The 23725-nt window shown below is 64.9% G+C and overlaps 11 protein-coding genes across 11 annotated transcripts; 5 read left to right on the plus strand and 6 right to left on the minus strand.

Annotated features, from left to right (window-relative positions):
- Nucleotides 1-302: 302 nt before the first annotated feature.
- EMIHUDRAFT_194817 (hypothetical protein) lies at nt 303-1159 on the plus strand (the record flags this gene model as incomplete). Its single annotated transcript, XM_005794471.1, has 4 exons — nt 303-617; nt 768-821; nt 891-959; nt 1124-1159. 4 exons carry the CDS (start codon nt 303-305, stop codon nt 1157-1159), a joined length of 474 nt encoding a protein of 157 aa, XP_005794528.1.
- Nucleotides 1160-1275: 116 nt separating this feature from the next.
- On the minus strand, nt 1276-2464 carry EMIHUDRAFT_194818 (hypothetical protein; the record flags this gene model as incomplete). The annotated part of the gene is made up of 7 exons (XM_005794472.1): nt 1276-1313; nt 1642-1669; nt 1759-1791; nt 1942-1974; nt 2125-2157; nt 2308-2340; nt 2423-2464. The coding sequence occupies 7 exons, from the start codon at nt 2462-2464 to the stop codon at nt 1276-1278; spliced, it is 240 nt and encodes a 79-aa protein (XP_005794529.1).
- Nucleotides 2465-2903: 439 nt separating this feature from the next.
- EMIHUDRAFT_194819 (hypothetical protein) lies at nt 2904-3392 on the minus strand (the record flags this gene model as incomplete). The annotated part of the gene is made up of 1 exon (XM_005794473.1): nt 2904-3392. One exon carries the CDS (start codon nt 3390-3392, stop codon nt 2904-2906), a length of 489 nt encoding a protein of 162 aa, XP_005794530.1.
- Nucleotides 3393-4199: 807 nt separating this feature from the next.
- Nucleotides 4200-5685, minus strand: EMIHUDRAFT_414413 (cysteine synthase). The gene is made up of 5 exons (XM_005794474.1): nt 5417-5685; nt 4805-5248; nt 4628-4731; nt 4498-4565; nt 4200-4433 (listed from the first exon to the last, which is right to left on the minus strand). Exons 1-5 carry the CDS (start codon nt 5650-5652, stop codon nt 4212-4214), a joined length of 1074 nt encoding a protein of 357 aa, XP_005794531.1. The 5' UTR covers nt 5653-5685; the 3' UTR covers nt 4200-4211.
- Nucleotides 5686-8173: 2488 nt separating this feature from the next.
- On the plus strand, nt 8174-9662 carry EMIHUDRAFT_95260 (hypothetical protein; the record flags this gene model as incomplete). Its single annotated transcript, XM_005794475.1, has 2 exons — nt 8174-9208; nt 9270-9662. The coding sequence occupies 2 exons, from the start codon at nt 8174-8176 to the stop codon at nt 9660-9662; spliced, it is 1428 nt and encodes a 475-aa protein (XP_005794532.1).
- Nucleotides 9663-10959: 1297 nt separating this feature from the next.
- Nucleotides 10960-11527, plus strand: EMIHUDRAFT_194823 (hypothetical protein; the record flags this gene model as incomplete). Its single annotated transcript, XM_005794476.1, has 2 exons — nt 10960-11402; nt 11491-11527. The coding sequence occupies 2 exons, from the start codon at nt 10960-10962 to the stop codon at nt 11525-11527; spliced, it is 480 nt and encodes a 159-aa protein (XP_005794533.1).
- A 1382-nt stretch (nt 11528-12909) lies between these two features.
- On the plus strand, nt 12910-13773 carry EMIHUDRAFT_431945 (hypothetical protein). Its single transcript, XM_005794477.1, has 3 exons — nt 12910-13289; nt 13364-13512; nt 13566-13773. The coding sequence occupies exons 1-3, from the start codon at nt 12926-12928 to the stop codon at nt 13635-13637; spliced, it is 585 nt and encodes a 194-aa protein (XP_005794534.1). The 5' UTR covers nt 12910-12925; the 3' UTR covers nt 13638-13773.
- Nucleotides 13774-14017: 244 nt separating this feature from the next.
- EMIHUDRAFT_194825 (hypothetical protein) lies at nt 14018-16071 on the minus strand (the record flags this gene model as incomplete). The annotated part of the gene is made up of 5 exons (XM_005794478.1): nt 14018-14698; nt 14864-15295; nt 15447-15553; nt 15694-15856; nt 15985-16071. The coding sequence occupies 5 exons, from the start codon at nt 16069-16071 to the stop codon at nt 14018-14020; spliced, it is 1470 nt and encodes a 489-aa protein (XP_005794535.1).
- Nucleotides 16072-18434: 2363 nt separating this feature from the next.
- EMIHUDRAFT_194826 (hypothetical protein) lies at nt 18435-19278 on the minus strand (the record flags this gene model as incomplete). The annotated part of the gene is made up of 2 exons (XM_005794479.1): nt 18435-18854; nt 19240-19278. 2 exons carry the CDS (start codon nt 19276-19278, stop codon nt 18435-18437), a joined length of 459 nt encoding a protein of 152 aa, XP_005794536.1.
- A 1112-nt stretch (nt 19279-20390) lies between these two features.
- On the minus strand, nt 20391-21581 carry EMIHUDRAFT_431947 (FKBP-type peptidyl-prolyl cis-trans isomerase). Its single transcript, XM_005794480.1, has 4 exons — nt 21058-21581; nt 20890-20967; nt 20784-20816; nt 20391-20714 (listed from the first exon to the last, which is right to left on the minus strand). The coding sequence occupies exons 1-4, from the start codon at nt 21568-21570 to the stop codon at nt 20562-20564; spliced, it is 777 nt and encodes a 258-aa protein (XP_005794537.1). The 5' UTR covers nt 21571-21581; the 3' UTR covers nt 20391-20561.
- Nucleotides 21582-23160: 1579 nt separating this feature from the next.
- On the plus strand, nt 23161-23526 carry EMIHUDRAFT_194829 (hypothetical protein; the record flags this gene model as incomplete). The annotated part of the gene is made up of 1 exon (XM_005794481.1): nt 23161-23526. One exon carries the CDS (start codon nt 23161-23163, stop codon nt 23524-23526), a length of 366 nt encoding a protein of 121 aa, XP_005794538.1.
- Between the last annotated feature and the right edge of the window lie 199 nt (nt 23527-23725).

Raw genomic sequence — 23725 nt, forward strand, 5'->3', positions numbered from 1 at the left:
CCTGCACGAGCAGGATCTTGGAACACTGACCTTGTTGCGTTGACGGCGGGGGCCCCTTTTCTGTTGCGTTGAGAGAGAGATTTTTAGAAGCCAACAAGAAATGTGTCACACAGAGTGATTTGCGCTCGGCAGCTTGTCGACTACCAGCCGGAGCCGGAGTCGGAACCGTATCTCTTTCTTGCGTTGACGCGCCAGCTTCCTTTTCTTTCCAAATTGTGGTGCTAGTTCGTGCCAGTCTGCTGTGAGAGGGGCTTGTATTCGTAGAATTCTTTCCAAACAGAAAATAACGACAACGCAGCGCCATGCTCGGTGCTCTCGGCGTCGATCGCCGCCCGGCGACTATCTCCACCATCTCCGTGCCGGGCATGATGTGCGGCGGCTGCGCTTCGGCCGTCACCTCTGCCCTCTCGCTCCCTGGCGTGGTCGATTGCAGCGTCGACCTCGCCGCAAAGCGGGTGTTCGTAATGGCGCACGCAGACGGCCCAGCCTCCGAGGAGCTGATCACCGCCCTGGAGGCGAGCGGAAAGGAGGCGACGCTCATCTCGCGCACAGAGATCTCGCCGCTGCGCGTGTGGGCCGGCCAGCACTGGCACCTCCTCGTTGTGGCGACTGCGCTCGTGCCGCCGTCTCTCGCCCTCATGCTGCGCGGCGGCGGTGGTGGCGCCGCCAGCGGAACAGGCGGCGACGCGGCAGGCGGCTCGCTGCGTGCCTCGCTCATCGACTGCACCAACAACCTCGTCGCTTCTCGCGCCGCACCGCTCGCGCAGAGGCTGCTGGATCTGTTTCGCAAGGTCTCGGTGCCACTCATGCGCCAGCTGCCCGTCGCCTCGTCCACCTCTCAAAGCCAATAGCACACTCACTGGGAATCGGAGGGGACGGCGGGCCGCCAGGGGCAGTCCATTGACGGCTGTGGGAGCGCTCTCCAGACTCCACGCCAGTTCCGTACCGGCTCCACAGCGGTGCGCCTGAGGACGATATGATCAGAATTATTTTCTCCTCTCGGCGCGCCGACAGGAGCTTTAAGGTTGCTCCCGGCCCAGTGGGGATTTCGGCCTACTCAGTGATCGTCTAAGGGGCCCTAAATGGCCTGCAATGCCATATCTTTTGTGCCTAGGTCGTGTAGAGCACCGCCTTAAAAAAGTACTATGTCTTGGAGTGAAAAGTTTTTCGAGGAGGTGGGGGTCCGTGGTGAGCCGATTCCCAGATTCTCCAGATTCCCCCTCGAAAACCGCCCCTTTTAATTCACTGCGGCCGCGTGCTTGCTCGGATTACTTTTCACTCGAAGACATAGTAGTTTTTTGGCGTTCCGGTGCCTACACAAAAAATATCCGAGATCATATGGAGCTGTGACCACAGGGTTTGCGGCGATCACTGTCCTACCAGCGGGCACAGTGGGCCGCGGACACCCGTGAATGACCTTAAGTGTAAGGAGTCGGTAGAGATATCGTGTATATGAACGACCTGTTGCACGCCAACCGTGAACCACCGCCCAGCCAGTCCGGACAAGGCGCAAAAACAGGCATTAGCGCCTCTCGCGTGGGCACTGACGGCACTGGCGCTGGTGTACAGACTGTATAGACTACACACACGTCAAAAATATGAGCAGCAGGAGCCAGTTTGGCCCCCCGCGGCCCTCCGCACCGCGCCTGGCGCCCAGCCGCTGCACGCACTGCGGGCGCGGAGGTCGACTATCGCCTCTCGGAGAGGCGAGCAGCGCGGCGCGAGCCGGCAAAGCGGCGCGGATCCGTCCTTGTCCACCACGAGGACTTGCCTCAGCCGCTCAGAAGTGGCCTGCAAGCGTGCGGCCGGCGCTGGTGAGCGTGAGGGATGGCAGAAACTCCCTCTCGCTGCAGTGGCGGGCAGGCGGGCGAGAGGCACCTCTCGGAGAGGCGAGCAGCGCGGCGCGAGCCGGCAAAGCGGCGCGGATCCGTCCTTGTCCACCACGAGGACTTGCCTCAGCCGCTCAGAAGTGGCCTGCAAGCGTGCGGCCGGCGCTGGTGAGCGTGAGGGATGGCAGAAACTCCCTCTCGCTGCAGTGGCGGGCAGGCGGGCGAGAGGCACCTCTCGGAGAGGCGAGCAGCGCGGCGCGAGCCGGCAAAGCGGCGCGGATCCGTCCTTGTCCACCACGAGGACTTGCCTCAGCCGCTCAGAAGTGGCCTGCAAGCGTGCGGCCGGCGCTGGTGAGCGTGAGGGATGGCAGAAACTCCCTCTCGCTGCAGTGGCGGGCAGGCGGGCGAGAGGCACCTCTCGGAGAGGCGAGCAGCGCGGCGCGAGCCGGCAAAGCGGCGCGGATCCGTCCTTGTCCACCACGAGGACTTGCCTCAGCCGCTCAGAAGTGGCCTGCAAGCGTGCGGCCGGCGCTGGTGAGCGTGAGGGATGGCAGAAAACTCCCTTTTGCCCGTTTTGCCCCTTGTCAGCTGACCTTTCCAGCGATGTGTGGCGAAGAACCGACCACGCCGCGCATGGGTGTGTTCATACTGGTGGACAACACCACCTAACCGCGGCTATTTGAGCCGCCGCGCCCCCAGAGCCGCGGAAGCCTGGCGCAGCGACGGCGCTGCGGCACTGCGGCGTCGCGGCCGCAGCGCGTGAGGCGCGGCGCGTCAAGTCGCCTTCAACCGCTCCGGTCCGCTGCCGCAGGGCCCAGGGATGGCGCTGAGACGCTCGGGTGCGACATGAAGGCCTTAGGGCGCGCGCTCAAGCCGCCAGCCGCGCACAGCGATTTTGAGCTGTCCGTGGGTGGTTCACGTAAACGCACAACCCCGGGCCCGAAATCGCACACAGACAGTCAGACATGCAACACGGGGTCCCAGGGAAGGCGAGCAAAAACTTTATCGTGCGCGCTAGACGCCGACTCGGAGGCCGCACCGGTCATGCGCGCAGCCGGAGAGAGAGGGAGGCGCTCAATCGCCGAACTCGGCGAGCGCCTCCAGCGTCTCCGCTTCGTACGCATCCTCCTCCCAGCAATTGAGCGCCTCCTCCACCCCCGCGCCCGCGCCCGCAGCGTCCGTGCCCGCGAGGATGGCAGCGACGCGCTCCCTCTGCCGAGCCTTCGCCTCCGCCTTCGCCTCCTGGGCGTCCGCCTCCATGACCCGCACCACCTGCTCCCTCCACACGGCGACCCGCCCGGCCAGCTGGAGGAAGGCGTCCGACGACAGCGGGAGCGCGCTCTCAGCCTGCGTGTTGCGCCTGGCCCACATAAACGCACAACTCCGGACCCAAGACGCACAAGCACGTGGGTGGTTCACGGTTGGCGTGCAACAGCGCGAACGTTCTTCCGTGATTGCGCTCGATGACACAATGTGTGCGCCGCGAAAGCCAAAGCGAGAGAAGAAAGAAGCCGGCAGCGACACGCGGTTGGCCACACACGGTGCCACAGCCCCGCCGAGCATCTCCGAGGGCGAGAGAGAACATGCAGACTCGAGGAGACACACCGCTCACCGCTCGCACCGTGCTCACACACGTCACAGCGGGACGATTGTGGAAGCTGACGCGGGACGAAAGAAAGAGGTGTAACACCCTGGCAACACCGCGCGCACGCCTTGAGCGCCGTCTGAACGTCCTGGACAACGCCATGCCACGCAAAGCAGCAAGAGCGGCGTGCCATCTCGCACCCGTGCCGTCCTAGCTCGACTGCGTCGCCAGCCTGGGCCGCTGAGAGTGGAATCTCCTGACTTCTAAGTGGAAGTCAGCTTCCTTCGACGTGAGATCGCACTGAATGGGGGAGCTTGCTAATTCAGGCTCTCGTCCGCATCGGGGTCGTACCCAAAGCTCACACCCTCCAGAAAGTCCACATCGCCGATCAACGCCCTCCAGAAAGACCGGTCAATGGCAGCAAATACTCGTTTCAGCCTCGACGGCTGCGCCGCCTTGCGCCGAGCCAACAGCGCCCGTGCCGCCTCCCTCTTGGGCGCTAACAGCCTGTCCAGCTGATCATGCAACTCTCTGCAGCTGGCCGCGAGATGCACCACCGGAGCGATGCCACACCCTCCGGCCACCTTCTCCAGTAGCTCGGGCGGGAGCGCGAGAAGCAGCGACCCATGGCTCGGTCCGTTGCTGGCACCGGCGCTTTCGAACACTCGGCAGCTAGTGATGCAGCGGTCTCTGTCGCTCAACATACCAGCCGGCATACCATAGCCGAACGTTCGCCGAGACGTGCGTCCACGGCGGCTGTGTTTTCTTTTTCCTAGTCTCCTTCTGTCACTGTATCTTTATCTCCCATCAAATATCTCTCCTACTCTCCCTCCCCACAAGTCGGTGGAGAGGTACTTTAGGCCACTGTCGCAGACGACGCACGCCACCGTGCCTCCCGCGTGGGCTCCGCGCAGTATTTGCACCGCCGCCGCGACATTGGCACCGCCGGAGAAGCCGGCAAAGACGCCCTCAAACCGCGCGAGTTGGCGGCACGTCTCCGCCGCCTCGGAGGAAGACACCTGTTCGGGATGTGGCACTGCTGTCCACGTGGCAGCTCGGCGACGTCTCGGCGATGCCTCGGGCCTGCAGGTAGCCGTCAGGCGGCTCGGCGGCGGCGAGCGGCGTGAGCGCCGCCATCGCGTAGCCTCCACCTACTCGCCTCTGGTCTTGCGTCATCAGCGTCGACGGTCCTTGTTCGGCTCAACTGGCCCACCTTGGATCTTGTGCGGCGCGGCGGCGTGTGGCGCGTCATTGCCGGCGAGCACCGCGGCGCCCTGCGGTTCGACTACATAGCAGCGCACGCCGGGCAGCTCGCGCCTAGAATGTTGGGCATCTCGGCTGCGTCTCGGCTGCACACGGGACTCATCTGGGTGGCCCGCCGGAGTCTCACCGCAGCGCGGTCGCAACGCCGGCAAAGGTGCCGCCGCTGCCGACAAAGTCGACAAAGGCGTCGATGGAGAGGCCCGCGCCGCGGGTCTGAGCCAGAAGCTCCGGCCCAGTATGCTGCAGGTGCGCACGCGCGTTGCCGCCGAGCTCAAACTGGTCTGCTCGGAAGGCGCCACGCTCCGCCGCCAGCGCCTCCGTCACCTCGGACACGCGGCGGAGGTCTGCGCCCGACACCTGGCCGGGAAGTGACCCCTCGCACTGATCGACGAGCACGACCTCGGCCCCGAGGGCTCGCATCATCCGCGCGCGCTCGGCAGAATTGCCGCGCGACATGACGGCAACGAACGGGTGGCTGAGCGCCGCGCATACGATAGCGAGCCCGGTGCCGGTGTTGCCGCTCGTCAGCTCGACGACCGGCTGGCCCGGCGCGAGGCTGCCGTCCGCACAAAATCGCGCTGGCGCGTGCTGGCACTTACGTCCACTAAGCGATGCCCGCCCACAGCACGACAGCAGCTGCAGCGGCGGGCGCCTCCCTGCTCATCATCTACCTCTGTCGCCAGCGTCCAAAGCCGGTACGAAAGTGGAGCAGCGTACATGCAGCGGTCTACCCCGGCCCGCCTCCTCGATGATCTGCCTCGCGATCCGATCCTTCTTGGAGAAGCCCGGCGAGAGGTATTCGAGCTTGGCGACGAGCCGCCCCTGCAGGCCGAGATGCGCAGCGAGCCGCGAGAGCTCGACGCTGGGGGTGCCGTGGATGGCGTGCATGGCGGAGGGGAGGACGGTGCTCACACAGCGAGCCTTCCTGGCTCCCTGATGCCACCTGTAGAGTGGCCGTAGTCGGTGCCGGTGCATCAGTCGTTTCCGAGGCTGGTGGAACAAGCGACCGGGTCTGGAACACCGGGTGGTGGAACAGCCTGCGCGGCGCGGGCGGGCGCGCGGGCGGCGCGGCGGCGGCGCTAAGGCGGTTTCTTTTTTCGGGTCTCCCCTCGAAACGGGAGCTCTTTTATTTAGTTACACTAGGCACGGGACTGGCGCGCGTGAAAATTTGAGAATTTTGCTGCTTCCTTGATTGACCCCGTTGGGCCACGGTGACTAGGGAAGGGGAAGGAAGCAGAGTTCAGTTCAGCAACGTATTCACGGGCGTCTCAGCAATTGGCCGGTCGACAAATTTTACCGCCGACGGTCAAATTGGACCTTCGTTCTTTGCTCGCCAACAACGGCGAAGCGAGTCCGGGCGGGGCGCTACTGCGCCTCGCCCCGGGCAGCGCCCACCCAGAGGCGCCGCGGGTTTCTGTGCCGGCGGCTGGCCTCTGCAGGGCGCTTAGGGGACCCCTAGGCTTAAAAGGGTGGGCCCTGGGGCGCCTGCGGCTTAAACGGCTTAAAACCTGCCTAGGCCGGTTTTAAGAGCTGCTGGGCCGCCGATTCCTTAAACGGTCTTAAACGCTTAAACGGTGCGGGAGAGCTCCCAAGGTCTCGATGGTCCGGGAGGCCCGCCGGTAGACGCCGGAGGCCGGGAAGCTGGCTACAGTCTCAGCTAGCACGCGTCCCCTATGCGAGTATGGCTCCTGCCAGTGCACCAGACTTACAGGCGCGGAACCCAGCGACGCATGCTGGTGAGGCCGATTTTCATACGGGTGCTTTGGCAGCTTTCCTATTCGCTGTTGATTTGCGATTTTGGCGCTAGCTCTGGGGCGGCCGTGAGAGCCAGATCCCAGGCAGCGCCGAGGCACCAATGGGACCTCAAGTCTCGACGGGAGGCAGTCGATTATCGGGCGGGAGGGCTCCAGTGTGGCGGCCACCTGGTCCCTCTCGCAGGGGAGCCGAACGTCTTTCCTCTCTGTCCTTCGACCATCCATGTACTCCGCGATGGTCAACATCCTTCTTCCCTGCACCGTGTCTTGCGGCCTTCGGTTCAAGTGGCTTTCACCTATCGCTAACGGCCACAGGCTCGACAACTTGCACTTGGAGCACTTGGAGTGCAGTCATTATCTCATTAACCTCACATCCAGGGCCCGGGGAGCTAAGAAGCGCACCCAGCGGGCCGGATGATCGATATCGGGTTGCTGGCAAGAGAGCCCTAGCCCTGGGGGGTGCGCGGTCGCAGGGCCATAACACGGGTCTCCGAGGGTTGGCTCCGTGTACCGGGTTTCCCCTTAACTGCAGAACGCACCCTCTACTCGGAGCTAAAAGAATACTCTCCGAGGGTTAGTCTGCGCTTTGGGTTTCCCCTAGCTGCGGAGCGCCCCCTCTACTCGGAGCTAGTGGACCCGACCCTAGCTAGTGATACGAGAATACGTACCGCCCCCATGCAACTCCTCGACGAGAATACGAGAATACGCAGCTGCGAGACGCCTATAAAGAAACAGCGAGGTAAAGTTCGGCGGCTTATGATAAACCGAAAGTTGTCGTAAAACGCGGGCGAAAGCAAAGCATAGGGCGGGCGCTTTTGCCGCAGCGATGCCCGCAGCCTGTCGAGCAGCTTCCGCGGCGCCCATGCGCCGCGGGGTTGACCGACAGCCGCGCCGCTCGAGCCATCCGTGCCACGCGCGGCGACGCGCACACCGCGCGCCAGTCAGCGCACTGGTAGTACTGCACCAGCCAGCACGGCGTGGAGCAATGTATTGAGGGCATTGTACTGGGCGCCAGCCAGCATGCCTCAGCACAGAGCGAGAGAGCATGTTGCGCACCCTGGCGCAACGTCAGCTCGCTCCCAATCAGGCTCTCTCACCGCCGCAGAGCAGTCCACGAGCACCTGCAGCTGTGCTGCTCAACGCTCAAGCTCTGGAGCCTCCCCTCGTTGTCACAGCTTTGCGCAGTGCAGCGTGCGAGCAGCGCAGGCCAGGCCGACCTCTGGCACGCCCGGGCGGCCGTGAGACGGAGGCCCGCCGAGCGAGTGCGAGCCGCATCGGCGGCCATGTCTCCCGCAGCCGCGAGCGAGCAGCGCAAAGAGGCATCGCGCATGCTTTCCGAAACGTCGGGGCTACGTCGGGGCTGCTGCCCCTTTTCAGTGTATGTACTTTTAGCTTACTGGGAGAAAAGAGAGAGGGGGGGGTGTTCTCTAGGCCCCTAAGGGCCCTATGCGCGGCGTGAGAGCTCGGAAGCGAGCTTTGCACGGCGATCGAGGATGGCACGGTTCACCCCCTTCACCGAAGCGATGGAGATGCGTTCCGCGTGGTGTGACACAAATGAGAGGCGGGAGTGGGGAGGGTACGCGGTGCGGTCAAGGTCTCTCACATCTCTCTCTCAGTGTATGTAGCTCTTACGTACATTACCGTAGGAGACTCTGCTGACAGGGTTTGCGATGAGGAGCTACCCGAAGGGTTTCTTTTTAGGTTTAAGAATTTTAAGAAAATCACGACATAAAAAACGCGCCATGTTCGCGCTGAGCTCCGCGCCGGCCGTCGTCGGTGCCGCGCGTGCCGCGTGGTGCGGCATCAGAAGCTGCAAGTCGGCCGTCGATAATGTCAACCGGCTGCGCCGGGCGCCCGAGAAACTCCGGAGCATCGCGGACCTGTGCAGCTGCCTCCTCGAGCCGCTCTCGGTGGCAGAGGCGCTGGCGTCGCGGGAGGCCTCGCTCCGGCTCGTGGTCGCCGCCGTGGCCTTTGCGCGCTCCGCCGTGGTTGCGTGCAACATCCTGCTCGACACGTTCACCGAGGAGGACTCGTGGAGCGACTGGCTCAACTCGGCGGCCAAGCTCGAACAACTGTCGCGTCTGGAGACCCGGCTGGCCAACGCGATGAGCGCGCTGCATCTCGCCCTCTCCGCGTCGGCCCTCTCGCTGCCGCCTCGCGCCGACGGCCTCCCGTCGTGGCAAGGCGCCTTCCGGTACGAGCCACGGGCGTTCGACCTCGCGCACGACGCGCTGCAGAACTTCGAGCAAGGCAGGTACCGCTCGGTCCTCCTCTCGATCGGCGAGCTGTGGCGGCGAGGCATCATGTCGAGCCAGAGCCGCAGCAGAGGGGGCGGGGCGACCGACGCTCTCGAGAAGCTCTTCTCGTGCCGGCTGCGGCTGCACCGCGGCCTGCCTCCTCCCCTCTCAAAGGGCGCGACCACGAGCCGCGGGGTGACGTCGCACCCCTGCAGGGCGAGGGCGGAGGCGTCGCTCGTGGAAGAGGCGGGCGAGTCGGAGGAGGAGGGCGAGGGGGAGGGCGAGGAGGGCGGGGCAGAGGGCGAGGAGGAGGAGGAGGAGGAGGAGGAGGAGGAGGAGGTGGGGCCGCCGAGCAGGCAAGAGGTCGACGAGCGGCTCTTCCTCCGCTTCAGCCGCCTCGAGCCGGGCCCCGACGGCGAGGTCGACGAGCTGCCTCCGCTCGAGCTCGACGCGACGGTCCGCCTCCGCAGGCTCTGGTCGCAGGAGCTCGCCGAGGAGCTGCCCGCCAGTCACGGGGGCGCCTTTCTCGAGGCTTTGCCGGTGGAGCTGCAGGCCGCTCGAGGCGCGGGCCCACCCCCAACCCGTCTGCTTGGGCCGGTAGGTGGTTGGCGGTCCCGGTGTCATCGTGTACGAGATTCAGCCCTCGAGGCGGAGCCAGCCGACGGCGACGGCGGCGGCGCGGCCGCTCGTGCTCGCCTTCCAGTTCGGCGGCCGCTACTCGGCGGAGGCGTTCGAGGCGCTCGTCGGCCTCGCGGCGGCGACGCGGCAGGTGAGGGACGGCCGCACGAGCCGGCGCTGCACCTCTCGCAGCGCCGTGGACGTGTACGACCCGGACCGGCCGGCACCCTTCGTGCACGAATTCTCCGCGGCGGGCTGCAAACTGCTCGGGCTGCCGCCGCAGGGCGGGGCGGCGACGCGGGCGGACGCGGCCGCGCTCGCCACGCCGATGAGGGGGCTGGCGCTCGGGAGCCCGTCCGAGCGGGCGACGACGTGAGCCGGAACCCAAGGGAAAGAGCTTAGGAAACGAAAGAAAACAGACAGCCAAGCCCGCTCCAAGGCGCAAGGCCTGAAATTCACGGCTGAAAAGGCCACTGGTTGGGTAGTAGTCTAAGTTCTGAGCCTCGCGATTTAACGGGTCTAAGTGTGGCTAGCCACGCTGGAGTGCTTACGCGGTCTAAGATCAGCGGGAGCCTCTTACACCGGCTAAGTCGGCCATGGCACGCGATATACGGCGCTCGCGCCCAAATTTTCTTCGCCTGCGCGGCGGGCGATCGATCCTCCTCATGCTTAGCAATCGCCGCCTCAGCATCCTCCTCTTCCGATTCTCGTTGCTGCTTCTTGAGCGCACTTCGGCGACATCTAGCCAAATAGTTCTCACAAATAGCCTCAAGCTCAAACAAACGCATGTCAGAGAAGCCTGTGTATGCTGGTCCTCTTTGAACGATCCGCGCGTGAGGTAGCATAGGGCCTTGTTGGCAGCAGCCAGCTTGTTGCGCTGCTTCGTTGCGATGAGCTGATTGGGATCGCAGAAGTGCATGCCAAGCACCGCCACAATCTTGAAGCAGAACACATCGCAACCGCATCGTCCGCACTGCCATCGGCATGCCGCGCCCGCCGCTTCGCCGCAGCCGCCTTAAGGCACGCATAGCGTTAAGGCACGCATAGCGGCAGCACATGGTACGGTGCGCGTACTTGAGCAGGCGTTGCGCGCCGCAAGTAGCGCACTGGCCCTGGGAGACGGTGATATGGCGTCGTGCGCGGCATACGCTGGTCGGGACCGCGTCCAGGTATTTTTCGGGTAAACCTGGACTTTTGCAGGTATACCCGGGTTTTGCCCGGAGTTGGCCTCGTGTCGTCTAAGTTCATGGCCCCCGGCCTTCCAGCGTCTAAGTCTGAGCCCGGCTCCGTGCGGGGGCTAAGTTGAGCGCTCGCTCGCTGCAGAGGCTAAGTGTAGAGCGACCCTCTAGCCCTACTACCCAACCATTAAAAGGCCAAAAGGGAGGGAGAGATGCAGATGGGAGAACGTCGCACACCAAATTCCTTGGAGTACTTGGAGGAGTGCAGTCGGCAGCTCACACCCAGGGCCGTAAGAAGCGCACCCAGCGGGCCGGATGAGCGGGATCGGGCTACGAGCAGCAGAAAGAAAGAAAGAAAGGACAGACAAACCCAAACGAGGGATGGGATGACAGACAAACCCAAACGAGGGATGGGATGGGGAGGAGGACAGGGTCGAGCAGCAGAAAGAAAGAAAAAGAGCGCAAACGGATTCATCGAGTAACTGATTTTGGCCCATGCGCATGCTCTTCCTCGTGCTCGTCGCGCGCTCGGGAGCCGGAGTGGCGGGGTCGGAGCTGCTGCAACGGCGCGAGTGGCCGCGAGGGGTCGTGCTGGGGCTCGCCAGAGAACGAGGCCACGGCGCGGCGCTCGCGGCGGCGCACGGGGCAGCTTTGAGCAGTGCAGCGCCTCAACATCAGCTTCAAGCAGTGCAGCGCAACGCCAGTGGCCTCTCTGGAGCTGTGCGGCGGCTGGCGGGCCTGTGCGACGGCGCCGATCCGTGGGCTCGGGACGCGCAGTCGGCTCGCGTGCCGGTTGCCGAGTCAGCCTGGCTGGCGAGAAGCGCCAAGGCCTTCCCTGCATTCTGGGCGCTGCCCAGAAGTGCGCAGTGCCTTTGCTGCGCCGACGGGCGGCCTCGATGCGGATCGCCGCGAGTGGCGTGGGAGCCTCCAGTGGCACGGTCGTTGGTCAACACCGCGGCGCGCGCGCGCCGCGAGTGCTGCACAACAAGCGGAGGGCATGGGCGGGCGCTCTATCGCTTTCCGGAGCCCAACTTTGACTATCGATTGCCGCCGGTTATTATAACCGATGGGAGATCGTTCCGGCAGACGGAGGGATTCAACGCGGCGATAACTGCCCGAGACGTCCCTAACCTTTATTTATTTCTGCCCTGCTTCAGGAACCGGAGGCCGTCTTCCTCAACCAACCAAACCTCATTACCGACTGCCGGTCGTTGGGGACACGTGACTCCTGCAAAGGGCAGTGTCTCCACCCGGGAGTCGGACATTCCAAACCCCCCCCTGCCCCCTCTCTCTCCCCCCCCCATCCTAGCCCTCTTTCTCTCTCCTCCTCTTTCTTTCTCTCCTTCTCCCTCATTCCCCCCCCCTCCCCCCTCTCCATCTTTGCCGCCCCCGTGCCAACCCCCGCCGCCGCCTCGCCTGCCTCCACCTCTTCTGCCACCTCACCCTTCGCTCCCCCCGCCGCCGCCGTTACCTCCCCCACCCCCTCCCTCGCCGTTACCACCGTTACCCCATCCGTGGCCGCCGACACCAACCCCCTCGCCCCCTCCGCCGCCTCCCTCTCCACAGCCGCCGTCGCCACCTTCTCCATCACCCTCGCCCCCCTCTCCTCCACCTCCTCCGTTGCCGCCGCCTCTGCAACCCCCTCCCTGGCCGCCTCCACCAAGACCGTCATCCCATCGACCCTCTCCCCCGCCTTCCTCTCCGCCGCCACCGTCCCCGCCGCCCCCTCCGTACCCGCCTCCCCCTCCGTCGCCACCGCCATCGCCATCGCCATCGCCGGTTCCGCCGCCCCTGACACCGGCTGCGCTAGCTCCCCGGCCCTGGGTGTGCGGTTGCCGACTGCACTCCAAGTGCTCCAAGTGCAAACACACAACCCGAGGGAGGGATGGGAGGAAAACGCCGCGGCACGCGGCTTGGAGCACTTCTGCACTTGGAGTGGCGAGTGCAGTTGGCAGCCTCATTTCCACAGCGGCTCCTTTGAGTTTTTTGCGCAGCGCGGCTGGGTGCACCTGCTGGGTTCCGGCTCCTACCCAGATAGGGGGTCTGTTCTCCACGACTCGCACCAAAACGCCCTACCTACCTACCTATTGCGGGCGCCAATCGCCAGGCTCCGTGCCCCACCTACCTACCTATTCCCAGGCCGCGCAGCGAAGCGAAAGAATACCCGTTAGCCCTCTGTGAATACCCGTTAGTCTCGGCTGGCGTCCCAGCCGCAGGCGACTCGCCTGGCATGGCCCCGTTCCGGCTAACGCGCGGCCCGTCTCCCGCGCAAGCGAAGCGGTTTTTTTACTTTCACCCCCCCCCCCCCCCCACCACCACCACCACCACCTACCTACCTACCTATTGCGGGGCCCTCTGGGGCGGTCAAAACCGGACCTATTGCAATACCTACCTATTGCATAGGGTCTAACCGTGGACCACAGACCCCCTATCTGGGTATAGGAGCCGGAACCCTGGGACCATGCCGGGCCGCTCCAGTCTGGACAAGCCGCTGTTACCACCCGTGGTGGCGGGCGAGCCGCTCACGGACTCGGCGAGGGCGCACGGGCTCTGGGAGCCGTTGGCAGCTATCCCGGCAGGCGCGCGGTTGAAGAGGCGAGACGGTGAGCCGCTCACGGATAGTGAGTACGTGCTCTGGGAAGGCAGCACCTGGGAGCGGTGCTGCTGGCCTTGCTGCTGCTGTGCGCCGTGCTGCTGCGTCGCCTCTCACTGGACGCTGACGAGCCGGCGCTTCGACAAGCGGCACGGCTGCTGTGGCATGTCGGAAGACACGCTCGACCTGCGGCGCATTGCAGACGTGCACTTCGACGCGGGCGCCTTCCCATGTGCGTGCTGCGCGCCGCCCTGCCTGAGACCTCCTCCAGAGGCCGAGCTGATGCGCGGGCCGTGTTGCTGGCAGGCTGCCTGTGCACGGGCGTAGTGCGGGTCTTTGCGCCTGCCGACATCGACGCGGAGGAGGGCGGGCTAGTCGTAGACACGTACGACGCGAGGACGCTCTTCTCGCGGCTCAAGTTCGCTTGGACGCAGGCGAGTGCTAAGCTGCTGCTCGTTCACACCAATGAGGCCGCCTCACGCTCACAAACTCTGATCTCGTCGCACAGGCGAGCGCCGCGGCGATCGGTGTGGAGAGGCATGGAGGCGGCGGCGATGGCGGCGACCACCACGCGGCCTGACTGCGCCAGAAATCGCAACTCCTGCCCTTGCCTTGATTGGCTCTGAGTCTAGGCGACCTAGTTTTTGCTCACAGTACCGCCAGGAGTCGTTTACTAGCCATCCTCACCGCTAGCGCTAGAGCCGTACGCTTTTTGATTCCTCCACTCGATCGTGAAGTCAAACTAGAGCTCTCTGTCAGCACCCCGCGGCTGCAGTGTAGAGCTCTACATGTACTACCTATGCGCACAATGATCGCGCACCAACGTACTGACGTAGAAGAATCATCCGGCCGTGGCCCGTGCGCTCAACCTCGACCAACCTGTATAGTGGTGGGCGTAGAGGCTAGAGCGGGCTCCACAGCCAGGGGAGAGGAAGACGAGAGACACAGACTGCACTTAAGCTAGGAGGATGCGTGGCTCTGAGACCGCTGCTCCGCGGCGACCGCTCTGCCCAGGCAGGGCTCGAGACCGTGCGCCAGGGACCACGCCGGCGTGAGGCTCGGCATCGGCACCGCCTCCGGCTGCGCTGTCCGGGGCAGCCGCAGGGCGAGCGAGCGGCGGGCGAGCCGGGCGAGGGCGGCGTGGCACTCTCGCCTCGCGTGTCCTCCTCGCAGCGCCAGCCGCGCCGCGCACGCCGGCAGCCCGCGCGCCGAGACGGAGCCGCCCCGAGGCTCGCACTCGAAGGAGAGGTGCGCCCCGAGGTGCGCCCTGTCGCCGCCGCAGGCGCGGGCGGTCGCGTTCGCAGCGGCGGCCTCGGCGGCGGCCTGTATCCGGGAGCACTCGTCGCAAGAGCCTGGCGGGACGGCTTGGTCGTCGAACTTCGCCGTGTAGACGCACGGGGCGATGCCCGCAGCAGCATCAACAGCAGGGGAGGAGGAGGCGGAGCGGTTTGGGGCCGCCTCCGCCGCTGCGGCGATGGCACGCGCTAGCTCCGTCGAGCGGACGAGGACGTGCACTCCGGGGAAGGCGCCCGAGTACCAGGAGTGAGACCGGCCCTGGCGGGAGACCTTGAGCCAGAGCCCGCGCGGCGAGACGACCACCTCTGACGCGTGCGCGGCCAGGCGGAGGAGGTGGTCGGTCGCCTCGAGGCGGCGGAACGCCTCCCGCCGCTTCGTGCCGAGCAGGTGGAGCACCAGCAGGGGCCGGCCCTTCCCTCCCTCCGACCCGCCCCCGCCCCCGCCGCCGCCCTCCAGCCCGCCGTCCGGCGGCCGGCCGGCGTAGAGGGCGCCGTCGCGCCACGTGTAGACGAGCCGCGAGTCGTACTGCCGCATCCACCACCCCTCCTCGGACGGGCCAGACCCGGAGGGCCGCTGCGCCGAGCCGCCGCCTCCGAGGCCCCGCCGGTCGTAGACGTAGTCATCAGCGAGCCACCAGCGCGTCTCCGGAGGCTGAGGCGCGTAGGAGCGGACACGGCCTTCTCTTGCCGCGCGCGCGACGACGGTCGGCATCGGCTCGCGCAGCTTGCCCCACCACTCGTCGAAGACCTCGTACGTGCCGCTCCTCGCCACGCGGCGCAGGTCGGCGCTCTCGTGGGCCAAGTTGTTGACGGGCTTCGAGTTGCGGTAGAGCATGAAAGGGCCGGCGTTGAGCATCGGAGGCGGCAGCGGGGAGAAGATGTCGTGGGCTGCCAAGGTCGCGCTGTCGAAGAAGGAGCGCACGTCCCCGAGCAGCTGGTCCTCCTAATGAATTAATCAGCACCTTTTCAAGTATCTGCTCTCCCCGAGCAGCTCGTCCTCCTGCACGCCACGGGCTGTGAGAGGCGCGCCGCCCAGCTCATCACTCGAGCCGCCGCCAGCTCTACATCTCGTCTGCATCTCCTATCTCGGCCACATCTCGAGAGAGCGCCTGCATGTAGCCCCAGAAGGCGCACCTCCGGAGCAGGTCTGGGTAGAGGGCGCCGAGCAGCGGCTTGAAGTCGGAGATCTTCGAGCTCGAACCTAGTGCGAAGAGCGCCTCCACTGCCAGCGACTGCTAGCGACAGGTGGCCGGTGTGCTGTGCTGTGCTGTGCTGTGCTATGCTGTGGTGTCCTGCGGTATGGCATGTGCGTGTGTTGGTGTGTTGGCCGAGGTGCTGCACCGTCGAGCTTGAGCGAGGGCGGCGCGGCGCCGAGCAGCGCGCGCACGCGCAAGAGGACGTCGGCGACGGAGGCGCGGTGAAAGGCGCAGTTTTCCGGCCAGCGCGCCAGCAGCGGCCGCTTGTCGCCGAGCAACAGGAAGCGGACGGTCGGGTTGAGCTGGAGCTGCGGGCGGCGGAGAGGGCGTGTCGTGGAGATGGCGTGGAGGTGGCGTGTACTGACGATGCGTGGGCGTGGCTCTGCGAGGGTAGTCGAGGGTGGCAGCAGGCAGAGGCAGTTGGCGGTGAGTCCACCGTCCGCATCGTGACTGAGATCCACGGAGGCCAGCCGCCCCAGCGCATCATCACGAAGCAGAGCGAGTCCGCTCCGTAATCGAGCATCTCCAAACGTATGACGGGTTGCGGCTGCAGCGGCAAGCCGCGACTTAGCGGTGGGTTGGCGCGCTTGGGTTTTCTTTCTTTCTTCATTGGTGAGCCTGTGTGTGTGCCAGTCCGCGCCAGTCTGCGCCCTTGTCGTGCCAGTGTGCTGTGAGAGAGGCTTGTATCTTAAGAATTCTTTCTTCAGAAGGTTCCGCGCAACGAAAGACCACGGACGGGTCAGGCCCCGATCGTTGTGGGTCCGTGGGCGTCGTGGTCGTGGCAGCATCGCTGCTGCCGCTGTTTTCTCTTCCCTCTTTTTGCCGGCCACACCACCCTCTGACTCACTGGCAGCCATGTGGATCCCATGTAAGATGTAACTGGATGGATGGAAACTGCTCTCACTGACACTGTCATTTTGGCCAGCGACTGCCGACTGGACAGACACAGCATATCCGCGGGCCACTCCCTTTTCGCTTTTGCTGTCACTCATGAAATCGTTCGTTGCGGTCGCTTTTTAGTTCACGAAGTGTTTGGAGATGAGAGGGTGAGAGAGGCGCCGTGCTGCTGCTGTGCTGCTGCTGCTGCTCCGGCCGAAGGCTTACTTACCGGCTGCGCTCTGCCGACCCCACTGCAGATCTTCTTTCTGTCTGCTTCATATGGTCCTCGGCGGCTGGCTAGGCGGCTGTCACAGAGGGACACATTCCGAGTCCTGACCTCTAGGTCCTGACGCTCGCTGCGATATCGCCCATCGTCCGTGCCCTCCAGAGCTCCACGACAAGCGCAGACGTCTTGCGAGCGCGCGGTGCAGCGCTCGGATCGAGACCGTCGACGCCGAAGCGAACGACGGGTTCCGGAGACCGGAAGGCCCCCCTTTCGCCTCTGAAAGAGCCAGTCGATCCGACCCACAGGCACAGCGCGGAGTCGTGCAGGAAGCGACGTGTGGCTGTCTGCTCAGCCGGGCTCGCTGGCCTGCGTGCATGCAATCGAGCGCGAGTGGCTCCTCGCGGCGCCATGCATCGAGGGGCTGCATTGTGGGCGACCGAGCCGTATCGATGGGGCCGTCGGCTTGCCATGCCCTCCATCGCCCCAGCTCCAGACACTGCCGTCAGCGGTGAGGGCGAGGCTGTGGTCAGCGCCAGAGAGCCGTAAAAGAGGCTGGCGTGCCCACTGCTCACCGTTTGGGGCGCCGCAGTGAGTCACTGGAGCGGCCGCACACTGCTCGGTACCCCCCCTGCACCTCTGCTGCTGGGGGGGTCGGGACCCGGTGGCGAGCAGAGCTTGAGCGGCAAAACATCGAGAAAAACACTGATCTGACGATTGTCACAGAACGTACAGCCGCAGCTCTTCAAGCCTGCTTCCACCCCCCCCCCCCCCCCAGCAGCAGCGCTCTGCTGCTGGGGGGGTCAGAACCCCCCCCTAACAGCAAAACTCTGCCTGTGGGGGGGGCTGGCATCTCTGTACAGACAGCAGCTGTAAGTAGCATGCGTTCCAAGTGGCGAGAATTTATGGTCGGCACCAAAATCAGTGGTCTCACCGGCGGGCCCTCCTACTGCCAGCCGGGCGGTGCGGGGCACGCCAGCCTCTCTTCTACGCCTCTCGTGCCTCGCGGCGCCTCTGCTTCAAGGAGGGAAGATACGGCTCTCGCAGCTGTGGCGTGGCACAGCGGAGAGCACAGCGGGCGGTACAAGTCCATCTCAGACATGGTTCCCTATCTTCGCATGCTCGTTGTTGGTGATATCCGCGCGAGGTCATACGCCACAGGCCAGCAATCACTCGGCGATGAGACTACTGATTTGGCGCGACGCTCTGACACCGAGTGTTGCTCGACGCTGCGACACCGTCGAGTACCGCGTGCAGCGCTCAACCTCGCGGAGTACACCTCTCGCTATCATCCCGCTTCGCGGCGGTCGGGCTGCTTGATTTGTCGGAAGACACCCACATCTCTGCTGCTGGAGGAGAGCTTCCGATAATCATAGTGGGTTCGCGATGGACCAGCCAGGGGGGCGGCGGCGGCGAAGAGGCGGGAGCTGAAACCAGTGCGCTCTGCTGCTGGGGGGCTCGGGACCCCCCCCCCAGCAGCAGAGCTCTGCTGCTAGGGGGGGTCCGCTCTGCTGCTGGGGGGGGTCAGACCCCCCCCCTAGCAGCAGGGACGGGCTTAGAAGTGCAGGGGGGGGTACCGAGCAATGTGCGGCCGCTCCTGTTTTGGGTGCCGGAACATACAGTCACCGTCCGTAAACTCTCGCCCAACTGGACACGCACTCTCGCGCACGCGAAGCTTCCCTGTATGTAGATGTACAGTAGACCAGCCTCACATCGAGTCCATTCGCCCTGCGCCAGCCCTCCACAGTCCCGCTTGTGCGATCACGCGACGGCCTCGCACGAGCTCAGGCGATCGAGGAGGCCTCCTCGACGTTGCTGTTGCCGTCGTTCTCGGTGACGGCGGCTGGCGACTTCGCCGGCGATTTGGAGGCCTTGGCTGGCTGCGGCGCGGCCTCGGAGGAGCGCTTCTCGCCCACGACAGCCTCCGGGTTCTTCGCCGCTTCTTCCATTGCGGGCGTTTCCGGCGACACGGGCGAGGCCCCCTCCACCGCCACTGGAGCCGCCTCGGTCGCCTGCTCGGACGACGCCTTGGCGTCGCCCTTCATCTTGTTGGCTGGCGAGGCCGTGTCCATCTCCTCCTTCTCCTCCGCCGGCGTCACGGGCTTGCAGTTGGGCGAATCGAGAGCGATCTCGACCATATTGCGTGCAAGGGCCGCAGAGGGCGTCGGCGGCTCGTCAGCGGTGGTGGCGGCGGTGTTCGACACCTGCGCAAGCACTCGAGCGGCGGGGTGGCGTCGGGTTATTGTGTGGGGGGGTGGCGGCAACCTGGCTATGCGTCGCGCGCAGGAGAGCGCTCGGGCGCGCGGAGTTCGGGCGTTCGGCGGGGCGGCGGGCGAGGGAAGGTGTGCGCGAGCCTCTTGCTTGGGCGCCGCGGGCTCGCCGGCGGACGGGGTGGGGTCGACGGTGGCGATCGACGTGTCCGCTGCGGGCGGCTCTGCGGCCTGCGGAAGTGAGTGGTGATGGGGCGTGAAGCTGCTTGGGTGCGATGCGTCGATCGTCGGTGACGCGCACGCAGGGGAGGGGTGCGTGGGTGTGTTGACGCGCCGGCTGCTTCTCGAGGCTCGTGGGCGGGGAGATCGTCTCCTCGACGGCGGCGGCCGGGATCATCGACTCGGTGGCAGAAGACATGGTGCGAGCAGTTCAGTATTGTAGGAGGGCAGAGTGCTCGAGGCAAAACAAATCGCGATGCGCGTCACTGGCTCTTCAACGCGCGCACTGGCTCTTTTCGACGCGCGAGCGCCACAAATTAGCCGCGCCAAACCGCGTCCCTAAACCCAAAGAACAAAACCAGCGCGCCTCGGAGTGGTCGTCCCGGTCCATGTCCCGCCATGTGCGGTGCCGCATGTGCGGTCCCGCGCAGGGCAAGATATTCTTGTTGTGGTTGGAATAAGCAACAAATCTCACACTGTCGCCACTCGAGGCGCGCAGACAGCTATTGTGCCAGGTAAGAGCGAATGGCGCGGTTCACGCCTCGCACACAGAGAAGCGACCGGTGCTCTCGTCTGCATGTGGTGCTTTGGTGGGTCATCTCTCAGAGAGCGAGTGTATTTGGTCAAGGAGCCCCGCGTGCGCTCCGCTACGCGGCCGCGCGCGCGACCCTGCGCGCAGGCGCTTTTGTGTGCGAGACACGCGCTCTCTCGCCGTCTCAAAAACCACACGCAACGTGGAAAGTGGATCGAATAGAATGTGCGCAACAGCGCCTCGATAGAAGATTAGATACCGGAGGAGCCAGGAGCGGAGCGCCGCGCCGAAGGAAATTTGAGGGTTGAGGAGGGCTAGATACGATTCATCAAGAGCTTGCTCCAACCCTAAGCAACACTCTCAGAGCCCACCCACTGCGCACTGCCCCCCCGCGTATAGGCCTATATGCCGCAATATGCGTCTCTACTTTTGCTAACAAGAAAAGGATGAAACGTACTGTACTGGTTTCTCGGTTCCGTTGGCCTTTGTAGGGAAGAACTTTGAATCCGTCAAAACGCCTGCTTGGGGCAGCTTTTCAGAAGCCGTCTGCTCCCCAAGTTGTCAACAGCAGGCGCTGCGGGCCGCCTCGCGCTCCCCGGCGCGCGCGCATGTGTCCGGGCTGCGGGTAGCGCCGGGGCGCTCTGCGCACGATCGAAATCACACGCTGGTCCCTCGTGTTTCCACGCCCCGGGGTGGTCCCGCGGCGGGTCTCCGGTCTCCGGACTCCGCGGCGGCCAGCAGTGAAAATCCAAACGATTAAATAAAAACCCACGCAGCACGCACTGGGCAGTGACCAGTGTCCGGGGCGTCCTGGCCGCCCCTGCAAAGGTAACGACAAAAGTTGTGCATTACCAACCCGCGGCAAGGCACCGCACCGAACCGAATATTCCAAAACGAAACGAACGAGACGCGTTCTTCCTCAGTAGTCTCCACCGCCGATGACGCCTTGATCACGTTTGATCGTTCGGGCTGCTCGGCGGGGCCGCACCGCCCATCGCGACTGCGCTCTCCGCTGCAGCCTCCGGCGCCGCATCCTGCGGCCTCAGGATCACGTCCAGCAGCAGGCCCGGCTCGTCGAGGCGCATCTCGTTCATGTACAGGTCCTACGGCGAGTGGTGTCTGCTGAGGTGCAGCCGGGAGAGGGGTCGCGCACCTCGTTTGTGCTGACGCGCCTTGAAGCGCGCGTATGCGTTGACGACATCCCCCTACGGCCAAGGTCCGAGAGAGGTGTCCGAGCTGTAGCCGAGAGCCCAGCCGAGAGGCAGCGCTCGACGCTTCCTGCTTGTCCCTCCACTCAAACCCGACCGGAGGCACAGGCAGCAGCGACCGAACTCCGACTCTGGCGGCGGTGTTGTCCTGCGGGCGGCGCAAGCAAGGGTCGGCTGCCGGTGTGCGCAGCCTGGCTGAGCGGGATGCGGCCACAGTGGAGGCGCGAGGAGGCCGCGCCTGGAAGACGCCTCGCCCGACGCCGTATCCAAGCTGCTGCGGAATGAGCACTCGGCGGATGCCGCCCGGCTTCATCGGAGGGATGCCGCCGCGGCCAAGGACGGCCATGTCGAGCCCCTCGATGACGCTCCCGTCCCCGAGCACCCACGAGAAGGGCTGCTGCGAGTCCTTTGTGCTGTAGATCTTCCCGCCGGCCATCGGAGTCACGCCAATGTTTCGCGTCATCATGTAATCGACCGTGACTCGCTCGCCGTCCCGCGGCACGCCGCCGACGCCCTGCCGAATGTCTGCCCAGCGCAAACCACTCACATCCAGTGTGAGGTCGATGGCAGCCGCCGGAGACGGTCGCAGTGCCGCCGCCGCGGACACTGCCGCTGCGAAGGGCAAGCGCAAGGCGGTGCGCCTGTCGAGAAGGAGGTGTCCAGCGCTGCCGGCTGGAAGGCGATCGGACGTCGAGACAGCTGGAAGGCGAGAAGAAGAGAGAGAAAGAGCGGCGCATGAGAGCACGAGCATTCTCTTTGCGCCTTGCGCATTTTTTGTTTGAGAGCGCCTTCGTTGTTAATAGTACAAACCCAATGGTCCTCTGCGAGCGGTCCTTCGTTGCAGTCGCACACACTCACACGCCACGCCTCACCGCGCGCCCACCCGCTGCCCCGCCCAGGCGGGAAAGAGATGAGGAGATGGGACAGCAAAGGAGGAAGCCCAAACACGTATGGGAGGGTTCAGTAATGCGTCACGCTGCCCGGCGTTTCTCACTCTCCGGGACAGCCCCGCCCTTGTGAGGCAGGAAAGTGACGGCTACCCCGTACGCCCTGCGGCCTGCTACTCCGACGCCGACCGCCCATTCCCCCCTCCTCGATCCCTCCTCGAATTCTTCGGCCCCGACAAGCCACCCGACGTTGGGCCCCCGCCCTGCACGCCCCTGCCCCTCGCCGCCCCGCGCACACACCCTGGCCCGACACGCACATACAAGACAAACCCGGCGTCCTGCTCTCAAAAGAAAAGAAAAAATGGGAAGGAGGAGACCAGCGGGGGAGACTCCCCGCCTAATGCAACACCCCAGAGAGGGGCTGCCATCGCCGAAGCTGTGCCTAAGCATAACTCCCAAACCCGCAGCGGCCCGGGGGGCCTTGGGGGCAGCCTGCCGGACCGCTGTTGCACGGGGCCAAGCCCCAGAAGATGAGAGTAGTTGATGGATCGGGCTGTCGACCGTGCCTCCCCCCTTTTCGTCAGAGTGGGACCTACGCCGCGCCGGGTAAGGGGCGCGCCCGGTCCTCGACGGAGCCGCGCGCCCCAAACGACCCAGGCGGCGAGTAGTCGTCCTCGAACCTTCGACTCGTAGTCGCCCGTGGTCAGCGCCCCTCCTCCCTCGCCCGTCCCTACTCATACTGCTCTCGAGGCGCCCGCGGCATCTCGCCGCCCATCTTCGGCCACGCGTTGTAGTCGAAGATAACGGCGTTGCGCCTCGCGACGATGGTCGAGTGCACTTGCAGGAAGCGCTTGCGCTCGCTACTGACCCGCCATCGTTCGCTGTCGGAGGACGCCTTAGCGGCCTTGATGTCGAAGTTGGTGTTGAACCACGTCGCCGCCTCGTGCCCGATGCCGCCACGCGTGCTCGCCGCCCACGTCATAAAGTCGCAGTTCTTGGCGTCGCACGCCGCTGCCTTGGCCTTCCGCTTTTTTTGTCCTTTTTTCCTCTCTCGAGGTGCTCGAGGTGGATACTCGAGTATCCTTTGGCCGCGTTGGGTAGCGAGGATTGGTGTAACCCGAGCCACATTTGGGAGAGAGATTTTTGAAGACCAACAAGAAATCACGACCCCACAGTGATTTGGGCTCGGCAGCTTGTTCGTTCGCCCTCAGCCGAAGCTGGGGCCGGTCCCGTCCTGAGGGAGGGTGTAGAGGATGTAGAGTGTAGAGCGCTGTAGAGCTGTAGAGATGTAGAGCGCTCTAGAGCGCTGTAGAGCTGTAGAGCTCTACATCCGCCGCGGGACGAAGTGCCTGCGTTGTAGAGCGATGTAGAGGCGCTCTACTCGAGTACAACGTGAAATCTCTACAACAAACTCTACATCATAAGCGGCGAACGAGGCACGGTCGCTCTCCGACATGAGGCGCGTTGCACTTGCCAGTGCTGCCCTGGCCTTCTGTCTGCCCGCCCAATGGGTGGGAGGTGCCTCTGCTGCTATGGCATGCCTCACGGCTGCGACTGGCCGGCGCCTCGGCGCGTCAGCTCGGCTCGGCGTAGCGATCGTGGCCAGCGCAACTCGCCTGGACTCAACGCTCAGCCAGGAGCTCCCGCACGCGCTGGCGCGAGTCATGGCGCATGCAACGCTCAACAATGATCGCCTCGCCTCGGCAGATGCGACCGTCCTCGCAGCCGACAGTCCACCGCCTGCTAAAGGAGCACACTGCGACGAATGCGGCACCGGCCGACCGGCGACGCATGGCAGGCTGGTCATGACGCAGTTATAGGGTGTTGTGTGCTGTCAGAGTGACTCTCTGTGTGTCAGGGATAGTCAGGGCCGTCCATCAGAGCTCCAGTAAGCTCAGAGACACCCCATTAGTGCGACTCGACCTCTTTGAGTGGCACTGCCTTCCCGGCGGTTTGGCTGTAGAGCCTCTACAACAAACTCTGCAGCAAAATCGCGCTCTACATCGCTCTACAACGCAG

This window comes from Emiliania huxleyi (genome assembly GCF_000372725.1).
Source record: "Emiliania huxleyi CCMP1516 unplaced genomic scaffold EMIHUscaffold_1, whole genome shotgun sequence".
NCBI lineage: Eukaryota > Haptophyta > Isochrysidales > Noelaerhabdaceae > Emiliania > Emiliania huxleyi.

Excerpts from the sequence above, each read along its gene's own strand:
- EMIHUDRAFT_431945 (XM_005794477.1), top strand. The coding sequence starts at position 12,926 with ATGCCGGGCCGCTCCAGTCTGGACAAGCCGCTGTTACCACCCGTGGTG. Across the intron at positions 13,290-13,363 it reads CGACGCGGGCGCCTTCCCAT|GCTGCCTGTGCACGGGCGTA; the intron begins GTGCGTGCTGCG and ends TGTTGCTGGCAG. Across the intron at positions 13,513-13,565 it reads CGAGTGCTAAGCTGCTGCTC|GCGAGCGCCGCGGCGATCGG; the intron begins GTTCACACCAAT and ends CTCGTCGCACAG.
- EMIHUDRAFT_414413 (XM_005794474.1), bottom strand. The coding sequence starts at position 5,652 with ATGCACCGGCACCGACTACGGCCACTCTACAGGTGGCATCAGGGAGCC. Across the intron at positions 5,249-5,416 it reads AGGCAGATCATCGAGGAGGC|TTGTGCGGACGGCAGCCTCG; the intron begins GGGCCGGGGTAG and ends GCCAGCGCGATT. Across the intron at positions 4,434-4,497 it reads CGCCTGACGGCTACCTGCAG|GTGTCTTCCTCCGAGGCGGC; the intron begins GCCCGAGGCATC and ends CATCCCGAACAG.
- EMIHUDRAFT_431947 (XM_005794480.1), bottom strand. The coding sequence starts at position 21,570 with ATGCTCGTGCTCTCATGCGCCGCTCTTTCTCTCTCTTCTTCTCGCCTT. Across the intron at positions 20,968-21,057 it reads TCGGGCGAGGCGTCTTCCAG|GACAACACCGCCGCCAGAGT; the intron begins GCGCGGCCTCCT and ends CGCCGCCCGCAG. Across the intron at positions 20,817-20,889 it reads TTGAGTGGAGGGACAAGCAG|GGGGATGTCGTCAACGCATA; the intron begins GAAGCGTCGAGC and ends CCTTGGCCGTAG.